This window comes from Panthera leo, chromosome B3 (assembly GCF_018350215.1).
Source record: "Panthera leo isolate Ple1 chromosome B3, P.leo_Ple1_pat1.1, whole genome shotgun sequence".
Classification (NCBI taxonomy): Eukaryota; Metazoa; Chordata; class Mammalia; order Carnivora; family Felidae; genus Panthera; species Panthera leo.
In genome coordinates this window covers 124372336-124394354 of record NC_056684.1, presented here as the reverse complement: position 1 = coordinate 124394354, position 22019 = coordinate 124372336, and the positions used below count along the sequence as shown (strand labels likewise).

General features: G+C 37.6%; 1 protein-coding gene across 13 annotated transcripts in view; it reads left to right on the top strand.

Moving 5' to 3' along the window:
* Positions 1 to 22019, top strand: part of CEP128 (centrosomal protein 128) — a 383862-nt gene that overhangs the window by 306383 nt on the left and 55460 nt on the right. For 8 of the 13 annotated variants that reach the window (XR_006203977.1, XM_042943976.1, XM_042943963.1 and 5 more), the window contains 2 exons: positions 1773 to 1822; positions 14456 to 14545. Coding sequence is in view for 12 of the 13 variants with exons in the window: in XM_042943976.1 (XP_042799910.1) it covers positions 1773 to 1822; positions 14456 to 14545 (140 nt within the window). In the remaining variant the exon portion in view is untranslated. Of the gene's footprint in view, positions 1 to 1772; positions 1823 to 6278; positions 6312 to 13427; positions 13452 to 14455; positions 14547 to 22019 lie in introns of those variants that run through there. The other 5 variants (XM_042943968.1, XM_042943967.1, XM_042943973.1 and 2 more) reach the window with 4 other exon arrangements.

Genomic DNA, 22019 nt, shown 5'->3' with positions numbered 1-22019 from the left:
TGGTCTCCACTGGGATCCCCTTCTGAGTCCTCTGTGGTCATCTTCAGGCCAGATGAACAGCTATGCTTCTGGGCATTTGCTAGCTGCCAGTTAAGGCAACCTGCAGGGCGTCTTAGGTGGGAAGAGTCCTGGGCTCTTGTTATCTAGCAGGCTGTCCTGGGCTTGTTCGTAGAGTTCCAAGTAGAAAAATGAAAATCTGCAAGGCCTCTTGAACTGTCAGTACAGATTGGCACAGAGATGCTTCTGCTGTATTCTCCTTAGCAAATCAAGTCAGGAAGCCAGCCCAGATGTGATATGTAGAAAGTAGATGCACGTGACCTCTTGATGGTAGTAGCTGCATTGTCACAATGCGAATGAGTAAGGATTCGGAATGAGGAATTTTCGAAGGCACTTAAACCATCTACCACACTCTAAGTTGGTTTCTGTATTGTTAAAGAACCTGATAAGCCTACCAAAAACCCCCTTAAAAGTATAGCCTAATGCATGGACTTTCTCCTCTCTCTTTTTTGATGTAACTCTGATTATGGAAGGTTTAGGAGCCAAAGTTAACTCTTTTGTGGGATTCAGAGCAAAAATTACCTGTTATCCTGAATCCCAGTGCATTGTGTCTTGAGGGGATTGTTTGCAATTCCTCTGTAGCTGAATTAGCCATCCAGTCTCATCATCAGTTATATCATCTACCAAGTTTCCTGAAGTTTCAGCCTGTTCAGCTATGACCTATACCAGTATGACTTGGCTACTTACTCGCTATAGTATTGCTTCCTGCTGTATGTAGTATAGCACTTGCTAAAAAACATTTGCATTTGCCTTTCTGGGATATATATTGAATTTCTGTAAGTTAGTTTCCTTTTGTGCAGCATAGCCTCTTGGTGAGCAATATCAATCATAGAGCAAGGCAAATGCTAATATTAATGTGCACTGCTGTAGGTGTTTCTTGCCTGTTTTCATCCAACTTCTGACTCAACCCAGCCCTCTTTAGGTTTGTGAGATCTAATAAGATCATAGCACAGGGTGGTAAAGCTGCAGGCAGAAAATTCTGCTTGCCAAATATATTTTCCTTTATAGCAAGTTTGTAAATTAATGTGGGGCACTGAGATACCATAGCTGTATACATGCATTTAGACAAAACTCTCTTCAGTTGACTACCCTCCCTTCCAGCCACTAATTTCTCTGAGATGATGCCAAGCTCTTGGTCAGATGTAGCTTCAATGCTTCCCACCTTCTCAGCGTGAGATGATAATTAATATGACTTTACAGCTAAGGTGGTGTTCTGCTTCCATTAATAACACCCATTATTCTAAGATGTTTTAATTTGGTTATAAAAATTGACTCTGGAGGTGGAACTTGGCTTGGATGCTTATTTTAAGAGCAAATAGTTTGTTTCTCATTTTTCATTTAAAAAAAAGTTTGTTTTTGTTTTTTTTTTAAAGAAAATGTTGTATTACTTTGGAGTTATATAAGCACTGGGCCAAATTCCTAAAATATTGATACGATTTTGGATTTGTAATTTAGTCAGCTTTATTCTCTGGTATCTCCATCAGAGTCAAGACCTCCCAGGGCTTCTCAGCTAGCTTAGGATTGGTAGAGTCCAGAGCTCTGCCCCATCCTATCAGTTGGGATCAGAGGGCATTTCTTTTACATTCCTTTTCACACTTAAACACAAAATTCTCTTTCCAGGCAACAGTTTATACAAGCTATTGACTGAAGTGGGTTTGATAGTGAGAGGCATCTCATTTTCACATTATCCTGATGGGTATTTTACTTTCTTACAGATCTCCTGGAGGAGACCCACAGAAAAGATGAAGAGATGGAATCTCTGCAGGTAAAGTAAATTCTCCCATAGGTCAGGTATCTTTGGGATAAAAACATTTGTTTTACTCTGTTAGGCTTTATTGTTATCACATTCAGACCACAATGCCAAATGGAGTGAAAAATAAGTCTGAATTTTAAGGCCTAAGTTGGAATTTGCTTCCTTTTAGAAGTGTTTGAGAACATTTATAATCTCCTGAAACAGGAAGCCAACTCAGCCCCTGTGCTACTCTTGAAAGGAACCTTTATTTCTTGGTAGAGCTTAATGGGAGGTGCAGCATTAAGAAATGAAAGCAACATCTTTGCAAAGTCACTTCCCCCAGAACAGGGCTGATAAACGAGGATGAATTCAGGGAAGACACATTCCAAGTGAAAGTCAAGACTATTCTGACTCCATGAATGTCATCTACCAATGACCAACCGAGGATATTAACACATATATGGAGCTTAAGATTTACCTTTTATGCCTCTTAATTCACTATGGATTTATACACAGTTCTCGGGCTAGAAAACTGTGTTTGAAAGATTACTCCAGAATTTTAATTGGCAGTTCCATGGCATGAGCAATTGATGTTAACTTGGCATCTGACAGTAGTAGTTCTCTCTTCCTTTTACATTGGGCTCACTTGCAAATGGATAACTCAAGAGTCTGTCTTTATTAGGGGAAACATAATCAGTTATATTCACATGACAGAACCAATTCACTTAATGTCGCATTGGGGATTAAAAACAGTAAATAGTTGGGACATTTAGAGTTCTTCCTGGGCCTGGAAGCTGTAAGGTGGGACTGAAGAGTGATTTAATGAGCTAGCTTGAATGCTTAGGGGTAAAGATGTTTGCTTCTGGCAAATGAAGGATGGGTCAAATGAAGCCCCAAGAGCAAGGGGAATGTTCTGTAATTGGGGATTCTTCTAATTAATGGTGTATTTGTTAAAAGAAAATTATATTAATCTAAAAATGATGAAGAAGAGTATAGTTCTATATACTTAAAAAAAGTGGCATGTGTTGGCCACAATTCTGTACAGATTAAATTCTTTTAACATCTTGAGCTATAGTCAGGTTGAAAAGAAACAGCCCTGGTTGGTCCTGTCTGGGGCTAGGAAAAATCTCAAGTGTATACTCATCTTGTCTATCTCTGAGAAATTAATATCAGAGTTATGAAAAACAAAGCTTCTATGTATACTAAATATATATATTGAGAAGATAATAAAGTCTTTTTAAGGTTCTGTGGTTATACATTGTATTTGCCCACAATAGCACATAGAAACCTATTTATTGAGTACATAGTACATACACGGCCTTTTGAAATGACAGCACAAACCTTTTTAAGTTTATGTCTCTCACAATACAAATGCTGGAACTGGTAATCCTGTTAAATTTAATAGCCTAAGTTTCTGCTCAAATATTTATGACGAACTGGCAGCATTTTCTACCAAAATGTCCAGCAAGTGCAGTAGAATGCACCAGCCAACTAACAATGGACATGTATAGATGTAGAGTATCCAGTATGATGTCCAGCAGCAGGAAAGTTCAATGTTGGCACTTTGTAGTGGCAATTAGTGCCCGATAGTAACACTCCATTAAGAACAAAGAAACTGACACCTCTGAGAATGTACAAGAGTACAGAGACACATCTCTGAAAACCTTTCATTTTAACACAAGGAAAATTCAGCAAAAAGACCTATATTCCTAAGTTTCTGTATTCAAATGGAAATACCACAGGAGATACTTTTGAGAAGACAAAGTATTTAGGCTGAAGTCCTACAATCACACAGAACTTTGGGGAGTCAAAGGCAAAATAGTTTCAAAAACAAAAACAACAATGGCAAAGGATTAGAAATTGACAGCTTTGAATTTTAATAGTGGTTCTGCTTCTGGGCAACTTTGAGTAACTCAATTAACTTTGCTGTGCCTATTTTCTCATCTATAATATAAAATCATAAAACTGTCTTCCAGAAGTATTTAGTGTGGATTAGATTATCCTAGAAGAGAGAGATAAATATTTAATTCCAATTTGCAATGATAACAAATCCCCATGTATCCAAATTGGAGTCAGTTTTATTTACTCATTATCATCATATAATTATGTGTAACAGACATTCTGTATTTAATGTTATCCTCCTTAAGGATAGAGGGGTGTTTATCTCTATACCCTTTCCAGTTTTCTCCAAGTAAAAGACGTTTCATATATTCATTGAACAAATGCTTGTTGAGCACCAGTTCTGTGTAACACTGTACTGAGTGCTAGGGATACAAAGGCAAGCTGCTTCTACTGGATGCATTCCTGCCCTGGGAAAGTATCTGTTATATAATAATAAATGGTGTATAATAAAATATTTAAAAATGATATGAGAGGGGATATGAGTCACTGTGGGAACATATAATAAGAACACATGTCTTTGGTAGAGATAGGATAGGTTGGGTGGACATGTAGAGGGTTGAAGGTGGGTAGGGTGAGTAGCAAACCAAGTAGGTTTCCCAAAGGAAGCCAATATTTAAATGCTCTGGCAAGTTTGGAGGGAAGATTGGAAGAGTTTTAGGCAATGTGAAGGAAGTAAAAGAACATCAATTTCATGTTTGAGGAAGTAAAAGAAGTTTGGTATGGTAGAATGTAGCATTGAGAGAGAAAAAGCAAAACTATAGTTGATAAGGTAAGCAGAGGTCTAAAGAACCTCATAAAAGAGTTATAATTTTACCTTTGGTATATGGGAAACCAGTTAAAAATTTGAAGCAAAACAACAACATGATCAAGTCTGCATTTTTAATAGGTAACTAACTGGTTGTAAAGTCCAAAATAATTGGGAATATTCAAGATTTAAACCAGAGGGACCAGTTAAGCAGACATTTCTGGGAATCTTGACAACAGAGGATAGTGACCTGGATTGGGTGGTAACGGAGAGTATGAAGAGGAGTGGGTGGTTTCCTAGTATATTTTAAGATCTAAAACTCCATGGAACTTTGAGATTGGTTGTCAGGAAATAAAAAGGAAGGGTTAAGAATGACTCCTAGGTTTCTTGATTGGGCAACTTTGCGGATGGTTGTGCTAGTCAGTGAGAGAAGCGGAAGTTGATTAGTTCACTTTTTGATATTTTCACTTTAGGGGCCTTGAAACATCCAAGTGGCAGTGTCAAGAGGAGGGTTCATACCTGAGTCTAGAGCTCAGAAGGCGAAAATTGAACATGCAGAGTTTGTTGTTGTCAGATTGATCTCCATATCATGTAGATGGTACTCAAATTCCTAGGAGTGGGGCACCTAGCTGACTCAGTCAGTGGAGCATGCAACCTTGATCTCAGGGTCATGAGTTCGAGCCCCACATTAGGCATAGAGCTTACTTTAAAAAAAAAGGCATAGGAGCAATGAAAACTCCCCAGGGGAAGTATGTAGATTAAAGAGATGAAAACTTAGGCCAGAGCCATAGGGAACACTAACTCTTAAATTTCAAGCTAAGGATGAAAATCCTGCAAAGCAGTCTGAGACATAGAGAAAATAATCCCAGGAGAGCATAGTATCATGAAGCATGACAAATAATATTTCAAGGGCAAAATAGTCAATAAAACTGGGTAAATATTTGTTAAATTCTTGAATCTACGTGGATAAGGGGCTTAGATTTTAAAATTAAAATTTACCATACAATAAGTGGTAATTTCCTTTCAAACCTGTGGAGCCACTCTCCTCTTTCAGGTTCCCAAATATCTACTATTTAGCACAGCGCCTCACCATAGTAGGTACTCAGTGAATTTTTGTTACTTAGTAAGCAAATGAATTCCACATTGCTGGACTCGTATTTAGCACCAATTTGTGGTCTCAGTAAGTTCTACCCATTAAAAAACAATAACCATCCCTGTCCTAGAGTTCATTTTCTGTTAAAAAAAAATTTTTTTTTTTGGTGGGGGTGCTCCTAAGTTCTAGCATTCCTGTGTATACACACACACACACACACACACACACACACACACACACTTGATTTCACTCTCCCTCCTTTTCTCGATCTTGCTCTGTTTCCCCTCCCTCTTTGAATGTAGTATTGAACCAAAAGGTCAGTAAGTGAGTAATTTGGCACGAGTAGCAAGAAACAGTGGGCAAAGAAAAGGAAAAAATGGCGAGGGAGGCAGGCAGCAGAGAGAAGAGTGTTTTCAATCTTAAGAAGAATCACAAACAATGGAGACAAACATATTTAACAGTGATTTCTAAAATACAGCTGGTAATTACCAGAATTCTTCACTGGAGCTTAATATTGTCTGGCTGGGTTGTGTGTGTGTGTGTGGCATTCATTTGCAGTTACATTGTTTGCTGCTCTTCTTAAAAACAAAGTATTGTCTTTGACCATAAATGTGTGGTATGGTATCAGAGTCCTATTTGCATATGGGTTTAGGTATATTGAAACAAGCAAATCCTTTATTTAATCCGCTCTGAGATCAGCTGAAATGTTTTAAATAGACACAAAAGGTAATCCGTTTCCCTCAATTTAGGTGAAAAATATTCAGTGACTGCCACCTTACTTGTGATGACTGGTAATGAATGGTAGGTGCTGCTATTGTTTTTTGTTTTCGTTTTTGTCAACTACCAACCTACCTGACTCACCTTTCATCACTTTCTTGCTTTGTGAACCCCAGAGCGCAAATCACACCAAAGGAGTACCCTGCTTGGTTACAAAAAGCTTCAAAATGCTACCTAGGACAGACAGTCACTAAACAGAGTATCTGGAAAACGCATATGCCCGCCTCATATGCTAACTCATTTTATGTCAAATAAGATAAAACCAGATGATTGTCCACATGATTTTTCCTATTCACTTTCCTCTTTTACTAAGCCATCTTCAGTTCACTTTGAGGCAATATCCATGTCTATAGATTGGGGACAGTAACAATACTGACTTAAAAGGACCTTAGAGAGGATTAATTGGGATAAGAAATGCATAAACCTTGGTGCCTGCAGGTCTTCTATAAATATTAATTCCACACACTGACTACTTGTTTGTACCTACTGTGCACCAGACATGGTGCTGCATAATGGAATAAAGTAACAAATGTCCCTTTGCCTTCCCAGAGCCACCCTCTCCCTCTCTCTGACTCTACTCACTCCCTCCATGGGCAATCATGATTTTAAATGAAGATTTTAGTCAGATTATGCTAAAGAGAGTGTTGTGTCTTTGGATAGCTACTAAATATAATGAAACAGTGAAAACAGTCACAATGTGGCGATAATGAAATTGATTATATGGGCCAAATATGAACATCAATCATTTTTTAAGAGGAAAAAGGAAAGAAACTTTCTAGTTGTAGGATCTATAAATGTCACAAATATTTCTAGACACAGTTTCTTTAGTATCAGTATTTTCATTAGAAATGAGCTGAATCCTTCATTTAATTAAAAGCATTGGGTTTGTGGGGTTTTTTTTTTGCAGTAATATTTTTTTTTCTGAGACATTCCAGAAGCTACAGATGCCCTTGAAGGATATTAAATGGCATTCCTGTGACATGCTGTTTTTCAGATGACCCATAATTATACTTAATTTCTTTCCCAGGTAGCTTTTAAAAATAGCTGGAACCTGCCATTTGAAGGATTTGATCTATATTTTTAGAAACTTTGGGGGAGTGGAGGGGCAGGTGTTTAATTTTGTTTTTGTCACTCCAGTAGTGCTCAGGAAAAGCATTTGAAATGAGTGGAAGGAGAAGATAATCTTTTCCTCAGCCATTACTTCATTTCAGCTACTTATGGAATAGCCTATGACAACATGGTGTTTGAGGAAAAAATAGAACTTGAATTTCTTAGTTCTTTTGGAACAAGTCTAATAAATATTAATATAGGGGAATTATAATATGCAAAAGAATTCCAGTGTAGAGTTGGCAGATACATCATTGGAAATAAACTGGGCAAGAAAAACACCAAAGACAAAAAGCTGACATGGGTAGATAAATCACCCTGGCGGAGGCTGGCAGGATCATGCATTGATATCTGAGTAGTACCCATAGATGGCCAATCCTCCTGGTGAACAACCATGTGATAAACTGGGATAATCAACAGACCAACTGGATAATTTCCACGATTTTGCTGTCAGTCATTTCTTCCTGACTGTAGAATGCCCACAGCCTGTACTTTCAAACCACATAGTGATTTGGGGATTTTAGAGATTACAGGTAGAAATGCAGAGATGGGCTGCTAAGAGTCCTTGAGTTTATTTAGAAGGGAAAGTAAGGATGAAGTAGGATGCTGTGTTCTAACACTGAATCTCTAGAAGAACTGAAGGATTGGTTAAAGCAATTCTTAAATTTCCTTGCAAGTTGTAATTTGCTTAGAAGATTCTATGGTACATTTTTAGAAGTCCCGATTTGAATAAATTGATAGATTATGATTGATTGTTCAAGTCTTTATTAAACTAGAAGGTCAATGCAGTATCCTGCTCCTCCTTAGGATAACTCATGAGAGTTAAAATGCAACTTCCATACTTCTGGAAATCAGCACGTAATGCACACCTACATATTCTTCCCAAGATGCAAGAATGTAGGCAAATCACTGTATGTCTGTATTTCTTTTTGTGATATATGATTTAAAAAAAACATACCCGTTTATAACCAATGACATAAACCATGCAAAACATGGGTGATTATGGGGGTTGGAGGATTGGGCAACACTTGCCACTTTCAGGGCTAGGTGGCTTAATGGCCCATTAAAATCTGTTTGCTCAAGGTAAAGAAGCTTACCAAGCTTAAATTCGGTATGAGGTCTCACCAGAGATGAAACGTTAGCAGTCTGTATTAGGGTCAAGCAAGGTCTCAGCCAATTAGATTTGCACACTTCCATTTACTATGTCAAGAAGCCTCAGGAGAACAGGGAACCAAGCTCAGTAAAATACATTCTACTTGAAACTTTAATGACCACTTAAATTTTATCACTGTATTTTACCAAAAATTCACAACTTAATTTTAATTCCGAATCTATAGCAGTAAAACTGGAAAATAGAATACCCTGAAAGCGAAGTAGTCTATGTCTGAATGTATGGAAGTTGATTAATAGACCATGGCCTTTGAGAATAAAAGAAATATGAAAGTGTGACTGGTTCTGTTTATCCAAAGAGATGCAAAGCACGAGTGTTTGGGATTCAGCAGCCTCCTTCCTTTGAGTCAAGCTTCTACAGAAGCCTCTAAAAACAAACAGACGCCCTTTGGAAACATTTTTAAAATGCAAATATAAAGTGTAATTTTTGAGTTCAAGTGCCCAAATTTTACTCTGTGACAAAGTTTTATAAAAACTTGGTAGAGAAAATGAGCCAACTGAGTGTTACAAATTTTATAAATTGTTCCCACAAGGGAGGAATTTATTTTATGTGTCTCCATATACCAGCCCCTTTGCAGTGGACTCCATGAAAAGCAACACTTCCAGAAAATATCCCTTAGGGCCTTTGTCACAATCTGAACCGTGGGCTCCATGAACACTGCGGCTGATGGAAGAACGGCTTATGTTTTCTTATGAAAAATGAAAAACATCTAAGCCTGTTATGATGTTTTGCAGTGTTGAGCTTGTCTGGGAGTTTTTGCCACGCTTCCAGAGTAGTCAACTGTCACCTTACAATTTGTGGCAGTTTCATTTGGGTTACAGTTTAAGTAATTACTTCAGGACCAGTCTCTTTTATGTGTGCATCTACTTATTCTCCTCAGTCACATCCCTGGATAGGCCTCAAACTTTGGATAAATAATAGTATGTCTGCCATTTGAGCTGCTATAGCAAAACTACCATAGACTGAGTGTCTTAAACTAGAAACCTTTATTTCTCACAGTTCTGGAGACTAGGAAGTCTAGGGTCTAGGCAGTTTGACTGTCTATGTTCAGTAGTAATGTTGGCAGATTCAGATTCAGTATCCAGCCAGTTCCTGGGTCATAGGAGCAGAGACAGTACACTCTGGAATCTTTTTTAAGGGTACTAGCCCATTCAGGAGGGCTCTACCCTCATGACCGATCACTTACTTAGGGCCCCATCTCCTGATAACACATTCGGGATTAGGATTTCAACCTGTGAAATTTGGGGGGGGGACACAAATATTCAGGCCATTAACACTCCATTTTTCTGTCTCCTGATAACAATGACAGTTGTGAAGACAGTGTTCTAAGGAATGTCTATAGTGTGCAATAGATTTGGGAACAAATGGTTAGCAATAATACATTTCTGGTTGGAACCTTTCCATTGACTGTGAAATCTCTGAGGTTCTAGGGGTGCCTGGGTAGCTCAGTTGGTTAAGCATCCGACTTCGGCTCAGGTCATGATCTCACAGTTCATGAGTTTGAGCCGCACGTCAGGCTATGTGTTGACAGCTCAGAGCCTGGAACCTGCTTCAGATTCTGTGTCTCTCTACCCCTCCCCTGCTCACATTGTCTCTCTATCAAAAAATGAATAAACATTAAAAAAATTAAAAATAAAACAAATCTCTGAGGTTCTAAGTATTAATAGAAGATCATTGTAAGCAACTATAGTTCTCATTTGTAGGGCTGTCTCCCATCCTTATCTCTGGCACATTCTCCAGAATGTAAAGAACTATTGCAAAAGATTTCCCCAGACTGGGATCTCGAAAACTCACTAATATTATGTTTTAATTATTAACGAATACTGATTTAGTAAGTGTTAGTTCCTGTCAAGATTTTGCTAAATCGATCCAAAAGGGTGATGGTCTGTGCATCAAGAGAGAAGAAAAAAATGACCCTCTGGCTTGTTAATGAATGATATTAATGGTAGACAATACTTTTGTGTCATACACTGCTGAAACTTCTAAATGTATGTCATTGATTCCTTGTGATACTTCTAGAAGATAAATACTTTTATTTTCATTTTACAGATGAAGAACATCCCTGGCTTGCTCAGCCAGTAGTTGGCAGGGCTATAGTACTTACACTAGAATCTGCCTGTCTTCTGTACTACTGTGTTTCAGTGCCTCCAGAGCTTATGGAGAACACAACCTCCACACTTTGTTTGTTTGTTTGTTTGTTTGTTTGTTTAGGTTCTTGGCCTCTGTTTCTTTGGATTTCTTCCATCTTTTTCTTCTAAGAGAATGATTCATTGAAAAATATATTAAGAATTTGGTGTGGTAAAATACTAACTCACCCCTTAGCTTCTTAAGAAAAGACTATAAGAAGGTAAATGACTTGTACAAAATGCATTAAATAAATCAGATAATACTGGGGACTAATATTAGTGAAACTCCTTACTGCTTTTCTATTTAACTTTAAAACTATTTACAAACCCTTAGGCTCTAAGCTTTATGTATACATGGCAACTGGGCTGTGTGTGTGTGTGTGTGTGTGTGTGTGTGTGTGTGTGTGTTTGTCTCTTGGCATGTGAGGAAACTTTCAATTCCTGGTGCAAAATTATGAGCAATCCAGTAATCTCAAACACTTCTAGGAAGGAGAAGGGTCATTTTTCTTTTTCCATTCTGCACCTTTTCTTTTTGCTTATTCATCATGCTTTAAACAAACAGACCAAAGAAAGTTGTTACTAAAGCCCTCCTTGGGCTTCTTCAATTTCAGTTTTAAACCAGGTTCAAAATATTCTGGCAAAAATTAAACGCAACATTGAAAACGTTTGCATAAATTTTGAATTGTGGAAAAAGTGATAAAACTAAAATGAGCTGAAAGAATGAGTAATAAGCATCTCTTCATATCTTTGTCTTTTTATCATAATCACTGATGATTTGGGTTTGGAAAAATTGATTCTGAAGTGCATTCCTTTTCCAGAGTATCTGCATTACACTTACTCTTCTAAATTTAATTTGTTAGAAGTTTAATGTTTACTTTTAAAAGTGTGAAGGCTTATTAGCATGCTAATAAATAACATTTAATGTCTATTAACAGTACTTCTATATTTGCTCATAAAATGGAATAGAAAAATATTACCTACAAGAGATTCCATGCCTTTACTACATTCTGGGTGTAATTGAAATCCCTAGTTCTCATTTCACTGTTAGAAAAGAACTAATAAATTTGTCACCAGTAAAACAGGGGTGGGGGAGCAGAGGCCATTTATGAGCTCTATAATGAATCTAACTCCTGCAGCCTAGACCTGAAAGAATTGGGAGACCAGCACAACAGAGGTGCCATTTAGCTGTACAGCATCACAGCTAATTAAGTTTAGATCTTTGCTTTTCTTTACCCTTTTTTCTGATATTTCCCCAGTGGTATTGGCTGTGTGTCTTCAAATGGCCTAATATCACACCTAGAAATAGAAGCAGTTGCAACTCACTTAAGAAACGCATATGGCAAAAATACAATCCCTTTTGAGGATATGGTAAATAGCTATGAATGTGTGCAAATAATGGTTTTTATTTGAACATTAAATTTTATTGTGATATAGTACGTGTTTTGTTACACTGTCACCTGACATCTGTTAAAATTAGGGTTCTGGAATGCTGTTCTGGCCTGTGTAATTTTGAGAAAGAGGCTCTAGAACACTCCTCCAGTATGAAACCTAACCTCTGCCACACACAAAATATAGTTCTCATGGTAATAAAAAAAGGTATCATCTTTATAGACAAATATATATAAATATACACATATATAGATTTCTTAATGTGCAGTCTAAGCTCAACCACAATGTGGAATTCACTACATTTAATGTCTTTGAGTCTACTTCTCTGACTTTAAAAATGAATGAAATTAATAACGTTGACCTATTGAGAGTTTTGGGGAATGTCAAATGAAAAATACTGTCAGCACATAATAAGCTTGTAATAAATAGTGTTGAGTTTTATGATACTGGTAATTTAAAAGGATATTTTAATATCCAGTGTCCCTGTTACTCCTGAAATTAAACAAACCCAGGACCTTTGCATTTGCTACTTCCTCTCTCTGTAATGCTTTCCCTTAGCTCTTTCAGTGATGGCTCATTGTCATCCTTTGAGTTTCAGCTCAAATGTCACCTCTTCACGGACATTTAACCTGGCCAAACTGTCTAAAGTAAATCTCTGCCCTCACTCTCCATCATGGTGTTTCAGTATCCTCTTTATTTATCTCTTAGTCTACTCCTTTCAAATATAAACTCAATGAAATATAAACTCAATGAAGGCAGAGAGACCTTATCTCCCTTGTTGATAACTGTGCACCCAATGTCCAACAAAGTATCTGCCTCAATAAGTGTGAATGAATGGATGAATTAATTAAATGAATAAATGAGTGGAAGGGAAGGAAGGTGGGAAGAACAAAGGAAAGACATTGGAAGGAATGAATAAAAATGATGGATAAAAGGAATAAAGGACAAAAAAAAAAAGAAACTTTCATGGCCTGAGGAATGATTTATATTCTGGATATATGTATTTATGCATATACAACTTTTAAACGTTATTTTTTTAATGTTTATTTCTTTTTGAGAGAGAACACAAGCAGTGAGGGAGGAAGGCGAGAGGGGGACAGAGGATCCAAAGTGGGCTCTGTGCTGACAGCAGAGAGCCTGATGTGGGGCTGGAACTCACGAACCATGAGATCATGACCTAAGCCAAAAGTGGACTCTTAACTGACTGACACCCAGGCACCTGTAAATGTTATTTTAAAGTTTAAAATTTGGGTAAAATTTTTCTGGTTCCTGTCGTCTTTCTTTTCTTGTCCCTGGTCAATGTGTTTCACCTTATCTTCTCCTTCCAGAAGCTATAGCAAAACAATAGGGTGACCTCCTTCTGTGAGACAGTAAGTAATTTTTATGGGATACTGACACCTTAGAACAGAGGGTTGCCAAACGTTTTGTGAAGGGCCAGATTCTAAATATTTTCAATTTTACAAGCTATGTGCTGTCTCCCAACGACTCACCTCTGCCACTATAGAAAGAAAGCAACCATAGACAATATGTAAAGAACTGAATGGACTGTGTTCCAATAAAAATAATTTAGGGAAACTGAAATTTGAATTCCATGTAATTTTCACATGTCATAAAATATTATTCTTACTTTGATTTTTCTTCAGCCAAATAAAAGCGTAAAAGCCATTTTTAGCTCACGGACCTATAAAAACAAGCAGCAGGTTGGAATGGCCTTAGAATGAACTAGTTTAATGGTTTTCTCTCCCAAGACTGTTGCCTTTTAAAAGATGAACTAGATTGGGGGAGGCAAAGAATAAATTTCTCTTGGTAGAATTTCTAATAATTTTGCAAATGGAAGAAAAGCATAATTTTGAGTGATCAGACCTCCCTGAACTCCGAAAATCACACTGTATCAGTGGTCCGTTGTCAACAAGTAAGTTGTAAGTGTTAAAAGTAGCTTTCATTACTGACTAAAGTTGCCCAGGTGTACCTGCTAGCAAACTCCCACCTTATTTATTCCTTCCTATTGTAGACTTTGGAGTTTAGGATTAGTTGCATCTAACGATGTTTGATTTGAAAACAATACAGTCTGAGGATACTTGAGCTCTATAATCCTGAAGAATAAACTGTTTTCAACTTCAAGTAATGATTTCCCTAAAATTTGTGCATGTAAGTTGAGTAAGGAATTATTTGAGGAAACATTTTAAGAGCACAGTGTGACATAATTTTCTAAATGCAGAAATTAAAAATTCATTAAAAATTATTATAGTCGTATTAGTGTTATTTTTGTAGCTATGACTATTGATTGTGCTTTCGAATGTTTTAAGACAATAGAGCTTTCCAACTTTTTTTCTTTACTCACATCTCTCTCAAACAGCCAAAGCAACTGTTTAAAATTCCATCTTGGGAAGATGCTAGTCAGACTGCAATGAAAAATCAGAATGAAGCTCAATTTGAAGAAAAAGCAGTTAAGTATTTCATAGGTAGGAATATTTAGGATATTTGGAAGTGAATAGTCAAAATATGTCTGCTTTATTTTAGGGCATGCAGGCTAAGTCAGCCTTCAGGTATGCATCTCAGAAGTGTAACTAGAAACTAAGTTGTTGGGGTTTTTCCTCGGTTTTCTTGGATACTAAGAACAGTGCACCATTGATGGTCAGAGTACAGATAATCTGAGGCTAATTTTAAATCCTTTAACTACCTTTCCCTTCCTACCTGTGCTTGTATATCAGGAAATGGAGATTAATAATAGTTTTGATCTTAGTCAAATGGAATAGGAAGCAAGGAAAACCTTACTCGTGTCAGCCAAATACATTATTTTGAAACCATCTGCTTATGTCTGATTATCTTTATCAGCACCCTCTCTCTTTAGTATAGAACAGTGAGAGGTAACTGTACAGAAGCCCATGGAAGGAGTATGGGAATGAGGGTGAGACAGCCATAGGTTCCTCGTGCTTTAATTCCTGAAACACTTGAATAAATGACTGCATGTAAATTGAGATGAGGATTATTGGAATTGCTCAAAGGTAAGCAATTTAATTCCCAAGGTGGACTGTTTGCTTGTACCATTTCATGGCTCAGTTTGTGACCTGAGTGATAGTCAACCATCGAGTGCTAGGGTTGAAATATTCAGGAAGAAGGAGCTTGGGACAGTGGGTTCCATGTGGGTTTCTTTGTGAATATTCTTCACCTGGAATCCCAGAAGATGTGTGCCCTTGAGGGAATCAAAGGAGATGGCAGCCTCAGGGAGTCTCATTAGGCCAGCTATGTTTGGTGACAGTCAAATACACACTCTGAAAGAAAAAGCATACCTTACTGTTTCCCACAAATTCTTCCTGACACAAACCTACTCATAAATTATGCCATAATCACTACTGCAGTATGATTTGCATAAGAGTTCAGAGCATATTCAGCTGATATATGACTAACCTCGCCACTGGAGACATGTACTTTACTTTTTTAAATGTAAATCTTTGGGGGGAAAATACAGTGTGTTGGTTTCTGGGTTGTTGGTTTTCTCCCTCTACTACTCAACTTCTGTGTGTGCATTTCTTTTGAGGGGACAGTCAGTCTTTGAAATTACATTGGTTGTTATTTGCATTGCCCCTAGCCACCATCATAGCCTTTATATTATCTGCAAATAATTTTTAGTTGTTCTCCATTCCAGATGTCATTCACTGAACTCTTGTTACCCATTATCAGCAGACTCACTGTGGAATTGCACAGTTCTGGGAGAAAGACAGTTCTGCGTCTTCTGCCCTCTATTTGGTTTGTAGTCATAACCTCTAGCCACCTGTGAACCACATTGTACGTTAAAGAGGAATCTTAATTCGATTCTTCATTTTAAAGGGAAAAAAAAAAAGGAAACCTCATTGCTTTTTTCTGCGATCTGAAACACAAAGGGTAAATCTGAGAGGTTTTGGTGTTAGTGTTATACAACCGACTGGAAGTGTTTACAGGGATTTCAAGCAAAACCCTACTTCACCTCTCAGGCTGCATTTTCCAGTGTGAAATCTGTCAAAATAAATCACCACAGCTCCATTTTCCATATCTTCCTCTTCCCCACCACACAGACACATGCACACATCCCACTTTGGTGTAAGCACAATCTCCAACTTCTCTGAACAAGGTCAAACAGTGATACAAACAGTGCCAAAGTATAAGGGTCAGTGATCACCTCTCAAGATTGCAAACCAAAAATGCAACCAGAGTGTTGCCCAGGAAACCTACAGAACAGCTGGCTGCCTCCTGTCTCTATCATGACTAGTGGTAGTAGATGAGAGAATAGATCAGAGATGTGGAGCACATATTTTGACTCTGTTCGTAAATCCTGTTTCTGATTCTATCAGGGACTTGTCACACCCCTAGTGAAAAGCAGGTAATGAGGAAAGTTACTGGGTACTCCCTCTAGGTTGTTAGGAAATGACACATGCCTTTAAACCGGCTTTTCTGGATAAGTCAACATGTTGAAGGGCGTACTTAAACTTTTTAGACAAAATGTTGATAACTTGCTGCAGTTTTCTTTTCAGCGTTTCCGTTTTGTTAGTTTGGATCCTGTAGTAGATTATTTGAAAACAGCACATAAGCAGCTAGAGAAATGAATTAACAAAGATAGACTACATGTGGGGCACCTGGGTGGCTCAGTCAGTTAGGTGTCCAACTTCGGCCCAGGTCGTGACCCTGTGCTTTGTGGGTTTGAGCCCGGTGTCAGGCTCTGTGCTGACAGCTCAGAGACTGGAACCTGCTTCCGATTCTGTGTCTCCCTCTTTCTCTGCCCCTCCCCTGCTTGCACTCTATCTGTCTCCCAAAAATAAATAAATATTTAAAAAAAATTTTTAAGATAGACTACACATATCTAAAAGATGGGTACAACGAACTGTGGATGATCAGGAAACCACTGCAAGCTGCTCTAATGCCATTTATTCTAAAAGCTTTTCTTAAGTGTCCAGTAATTTTATCTGACTTTTAAGTAGCATGCAACTTTATGTATAGATCATTGATTCCTTTGATGTATTCAAGGTCAAATTATGCTATATTTTGAAGCTTTTTTTGGTGTGGCAACATTAAGGTTGTTTGCAGTTTTTAGCTCTTTATTTTGTTTCAATTTATTTTAAATCACTACGTGGAACACCCTTTTTTTTTTTTTAGTTTATTTATTTATTTTGAAAGAGAGAGAGCATGAGTGGGGAGGGGCACAGAGAGAGAGGAGAGAGAATCCCAAGCAGGCTCTGCACTGTCAGCATGGAGCCCACTGAGCCTAAATCAAGAGTCAGACATTTAACTTGACTGAGCCATCCAGGCACCCAGAAACACTCATTTTATTGCCATATGGAAATTCATAGAGAAAAATGCACATATTTGTGTTTCATTTTATATCATATAAGAAGTAGTAGGTAAAGTGTGAGTATTAATTAAATAGAGTTAACAATATAAATAAATAAACAAATAAATAAATAAAGTTAGCATTGACAGGAAAAATGCCATACAGTGGTCTCTCTGGGGGAAGCCAAGTGTATTTTTCTTTCGGAAGAGAGGCTTTTTGGATTTAGAACAGAATGGAGGGAGTCCCCATTGTGGATCTTTGCTTGCTTTTTGAAAATTATTCATCCATCAGTCCTCAGGAAGTTTCCAGAATTATTCTATACTGTTAAAGATCCTTAGACTTGGAAGAGTGAGAGACTCTTGTTTTATTCTTATACCATTATTCTTATACCATTCTTATACCAGTATACCATTGGTTTTCATATGCAAATGGATATATGTAAAGCGTTCTCGGAAAATGCCGCATTATTGTGATAAAATAAAGTCACTAGGCCTGTTCAGTTATACTTAACAGAGGCAAAACTCAGATTGTTTAGACCTAAAAGGCCTCTACATCTCTTGGATGCGAGATAGACGAATCCTTGTGTCTACTTGATTGGCTTGGATGAATCAAATAAACTGTTAATGACCAGGGATTCAGATACCAATGATCTATATAGTACTCATTTCCTAATTTAACCTACAAATATTTTCTCATCTCCGATGATGCTAATGAACTAACTGCCTTGGTTCAGTTATAAATTCCAGTGTACAACCAACCCATGGTAACCAAGTAGCAAAGGAATATATACAGCTCAAGGCAGGTTAACTGACCTCAGCATAAAAAGTTATGTGTTTTTATAGTACATATGCCTCTCCCTTCTTGATATGTCAAGCTGGAATGAATTATAGTGTATTGTCTAACAGCATTATTGATACTCAGAAATTTTATGAAATATTCACTTTGTTAAGAATGGCTACCACTTCACAGTGGAGCTCAATGACTATGCAGTGACTACATATATAATCTTTCAGAGTAAACATTAAATGTTGCCATATCAGGTGTTTCTTAGACTTTCCCCCTCCTTAGGTAGAATGAAAAGAATAGTGGAAAGGAGATTATCCGGTCACAAAAAATCTATATCAACAAAACAGGTTTTCTTCTCCCAAGCACTTTTTCTTCAAAATATTGAAGGGATTTTTTCCTTTGTTTTTTGTTTAACCTTCCACTCCCAATTGTTTCTTTCCTTGTTACTAGGGTTATTTTTTTCAGAAATACTTCACACATGAGAAATGAACAGATTAGATTTAATAGAATAATTTATTTATACAATATTCTTACATCTTATTTCAAGTGTTGTTTGGAGTAAAAGGACTTGAAGGCCCATCATCGGTGGGACCCTAAGAGTCTGCAATTCTCCTAAAAGTGCGTGCAGAATTATGTGTATGTTGTGGATGATGTATATTTTCCTGGGGAGAAGATCAAATTTCCTCAGACCCAAAGTTCCTGACTACAAAAATAAGAAGCACTGATGTATCGAAACCACCTGAAACAGCATGACTGCAGTGAGAGTATCTTCACTATTTCTGGAGGCTGTTTTCTCTCTCGGCCCCTCCCACCTTCTAACCCTCCTTTCAATGCCCCAGTACTTTTCCAAGTGTGGAAGTGTGTGTTCATGCTGGGGGAGGGGGGCAAGTGTTGAGCCTTCAGGTTGGACTTGAAGGTAAACTGGGTTGAAATGAAAATTGGAGATTATACAACAAGAACAAAACACTGTGGCTGCCCTTCTGGTGAGAGTGGGAGAGGTTAAGACCAATATAATTTATTGTGGTGTAGTTATATGTCCATTCTAGGACATATACTGGCACTTGTTTCCTGGGCTGTGTCAATGCCACAGCGCTGGCTTAAGTTACCTCTGTTTTGCTAAGAACATGAGAGGAAGTATGAAAATATTTTGTTAGAGAATAAATACTTGCAGTAGCCTAATTTTTTTATATACAGAATTATAATAACTAACCTTACCTGCCAAAAAAGAAGTCAAACATTTAAATTTTCAGAAAGCATTTCTTAAATTTTCAAAGCAAGTTAGTAAGTTCATAAAGACTAGGAGTAGTTTCTTTTTATTTACTGCCCACAATTAAGACCAAACAACTCTACAATCTAGACGAGGCTCACTAACTGGCTACGATGGCTGGTATTCTATTAGCCGCTGTTGATTGGCAAATTGAATTATTTAAATTCAGGTTAATGAACTGAATTGTTTGTTTCCATAATTTTCTCATTTTGGTAACATATTACATTTTTCATAGAAAGCTGTCTCAATACCAATTTGGAATGAAGTGGGTTATAGATGAAAAGACGTCAGTAAGTTGCACTGAAATAAATCATGTATTCATTTTTATACTTTAACAAAATGGAGTTTTCTTTGACCAATTGTGTTCATAGTCTGAAAGACTAGGCACATAGCTTGGATTGCTATAATAAATTGCCAAAGACTGGGTGGCTTAAACAACAAACGTTTCTCATAGTTCTGGGGATGAGGAGTCCAAGATCAAGGTGCTGGCAGAGTTGGTCCTGGTGAGGCCCCTCTTGCTGGGCCTCTTGTAGATGGCCAACTTTTCTCATTATGCCTTTATGTGGCAGAGAGCAGAAAGAGAAGCAGACTTTCTTGTGTCTCTTCTTATAAGGGCACTGATCCCGTCATGAGGACTCTGTCCTCGTGACCTAATTGCCTGCAAAAGATCACATGTCCAGATGCCATAGCATTGGAGATTGGGGTTTCAATACATGAATTTTGTGAGGATATGAACATGCAGTCCACGACAGTGTGTATTTTTTTTAAATCTGGTAAGAAATATTCAAGTAAAATGAAGACACCAATATATAAATTATATCAGTCTGTCTTTGCCAAACACTGAGATCTGAATTAGGACAGACAAAATTTAATTCTAGTATTTTGACATCATATGAAATCTCTGATTTCAAACTAGCTGTCTGTGTTCTTTTAAAATGTGCTAATCCTGAAAAACGTGAGCCCATAAATGTATGGAGAAAATTTAAGGTCCAAATAGTGGCTTTATTTATTTTTTAAAGGCTTCCAAGATGGTTCATATAAATGTGATCCTGCCCAAAGGCTATTTCTGTCTCTATAAGGTATCTAATGAGGTCTTCTGTTCAATCTGCAAAGGATGATAAAGCATTGCTGAATGGTTTTGTCCCAGATGCACTGTGAATAAGATGCCTGGTACAATAGATCAAAGCCCCCTTGAGGCATTATTATATGCATTTATTATGAAGCATTCAAAAGTGACAGTACACAAGTCACCAACAAAACAGCGGTTATTTCACGAAAATTATGGGGACGAGGGTGAGGTTCTCTACAGTATGCCAACAAAATGCAATTAAACAGATTATGTTGCTAAGAACAGTCTGCTTTGGGCTGATTTTGCATAATATATTCACTTAACTTGTACCCACATAACCAAATGTTTAACGGGTAGAAACGTTCAACTCAGTTTCCCATCTGAGGGTTGTGGATCATATTGCAGAAGTCCTCCAAAGGCAAGGCCTCTGTGTGTTAGGTGAGGCTGGGAGTTCGGCAGTGAGCGCCAAGTTCTTGCTGCTCCTAAGTGTCCTGGGTCCACGTGGATCCCTGTAGGACCACAAGAGACCTGAGCTGAGTGGCTCTCTGTACCAGTTCCCCCCTTTGCCTCTTAGGACAAATGATTCATTTGATTAAACAAAAAAGAAATCCAGATTTCACGCATCTCCTCCCACTGCTTTAGATGAGAGAAAAGGAAGAAAAGTGGCCTTGATCTTCCTAAAAAAGAGAGCTTTCTCTTTTCCTGAATCTTCAGACATTCCTCTCACAAATCCAGCGTTTTTTTATTTGGTAAAGACTTCCTCCATGTATCTGTCAGCTCTGAAAAGAGCTGAGAGAATGTAGATGTCAGTTCAAGAATGCAACCGTTTACTTAATCATGTGGCATTTTTTTAACTTTATTTTTTTTTTGAGAGAGTCAGAGAGAGTGTGCGCAACACTAGCAGGAGCATGGAGGAAGGGACAGTGAGAGAGGGCGAGAGAGAGAATCCCAAGCAGGCCCTGCGCCCTCAGTGCAGAACCCAATGCGGGGCTCCATTCGAGACTTGAATTCCCAAACCATGACGATCATGACCTGAGCGGAAGTCAGATGTTTAACTGACTGAGCCTCCGAGGCACACCAGTCATTTAGCTGTTTAAGTCATATTGTCAGTGACCCTTTTTTAAAACCAAGATTTCTGTAAAACTTCTAAGATACTACAGATAAGGAAGGCCCATCTGGGTTCCAGCATGTGATAGATCTTCCTTGTTTATTTTTCCTGTATTGTTTCAGTTAACAAATTACTTCTTAATTTTAATTGATGAAGTTATTCTTATGTCTGAACTTTACTTTCCAAATCATACTTTGTGCTGTATACCTGAGGGCTGGTATGTGTGCTATAGTCCTTTTTTTATATCACCACTATTGTCTAGTTGTTTTTATAACCAAACGTGTGTAATATTTATAAATCCTTAAATAAATACTTTTACCAATGCGAAAGTGGTAAAGTATATTCTGTTTGGTAGTTATATCTGAATTTATGATATTTACTGTTAAAT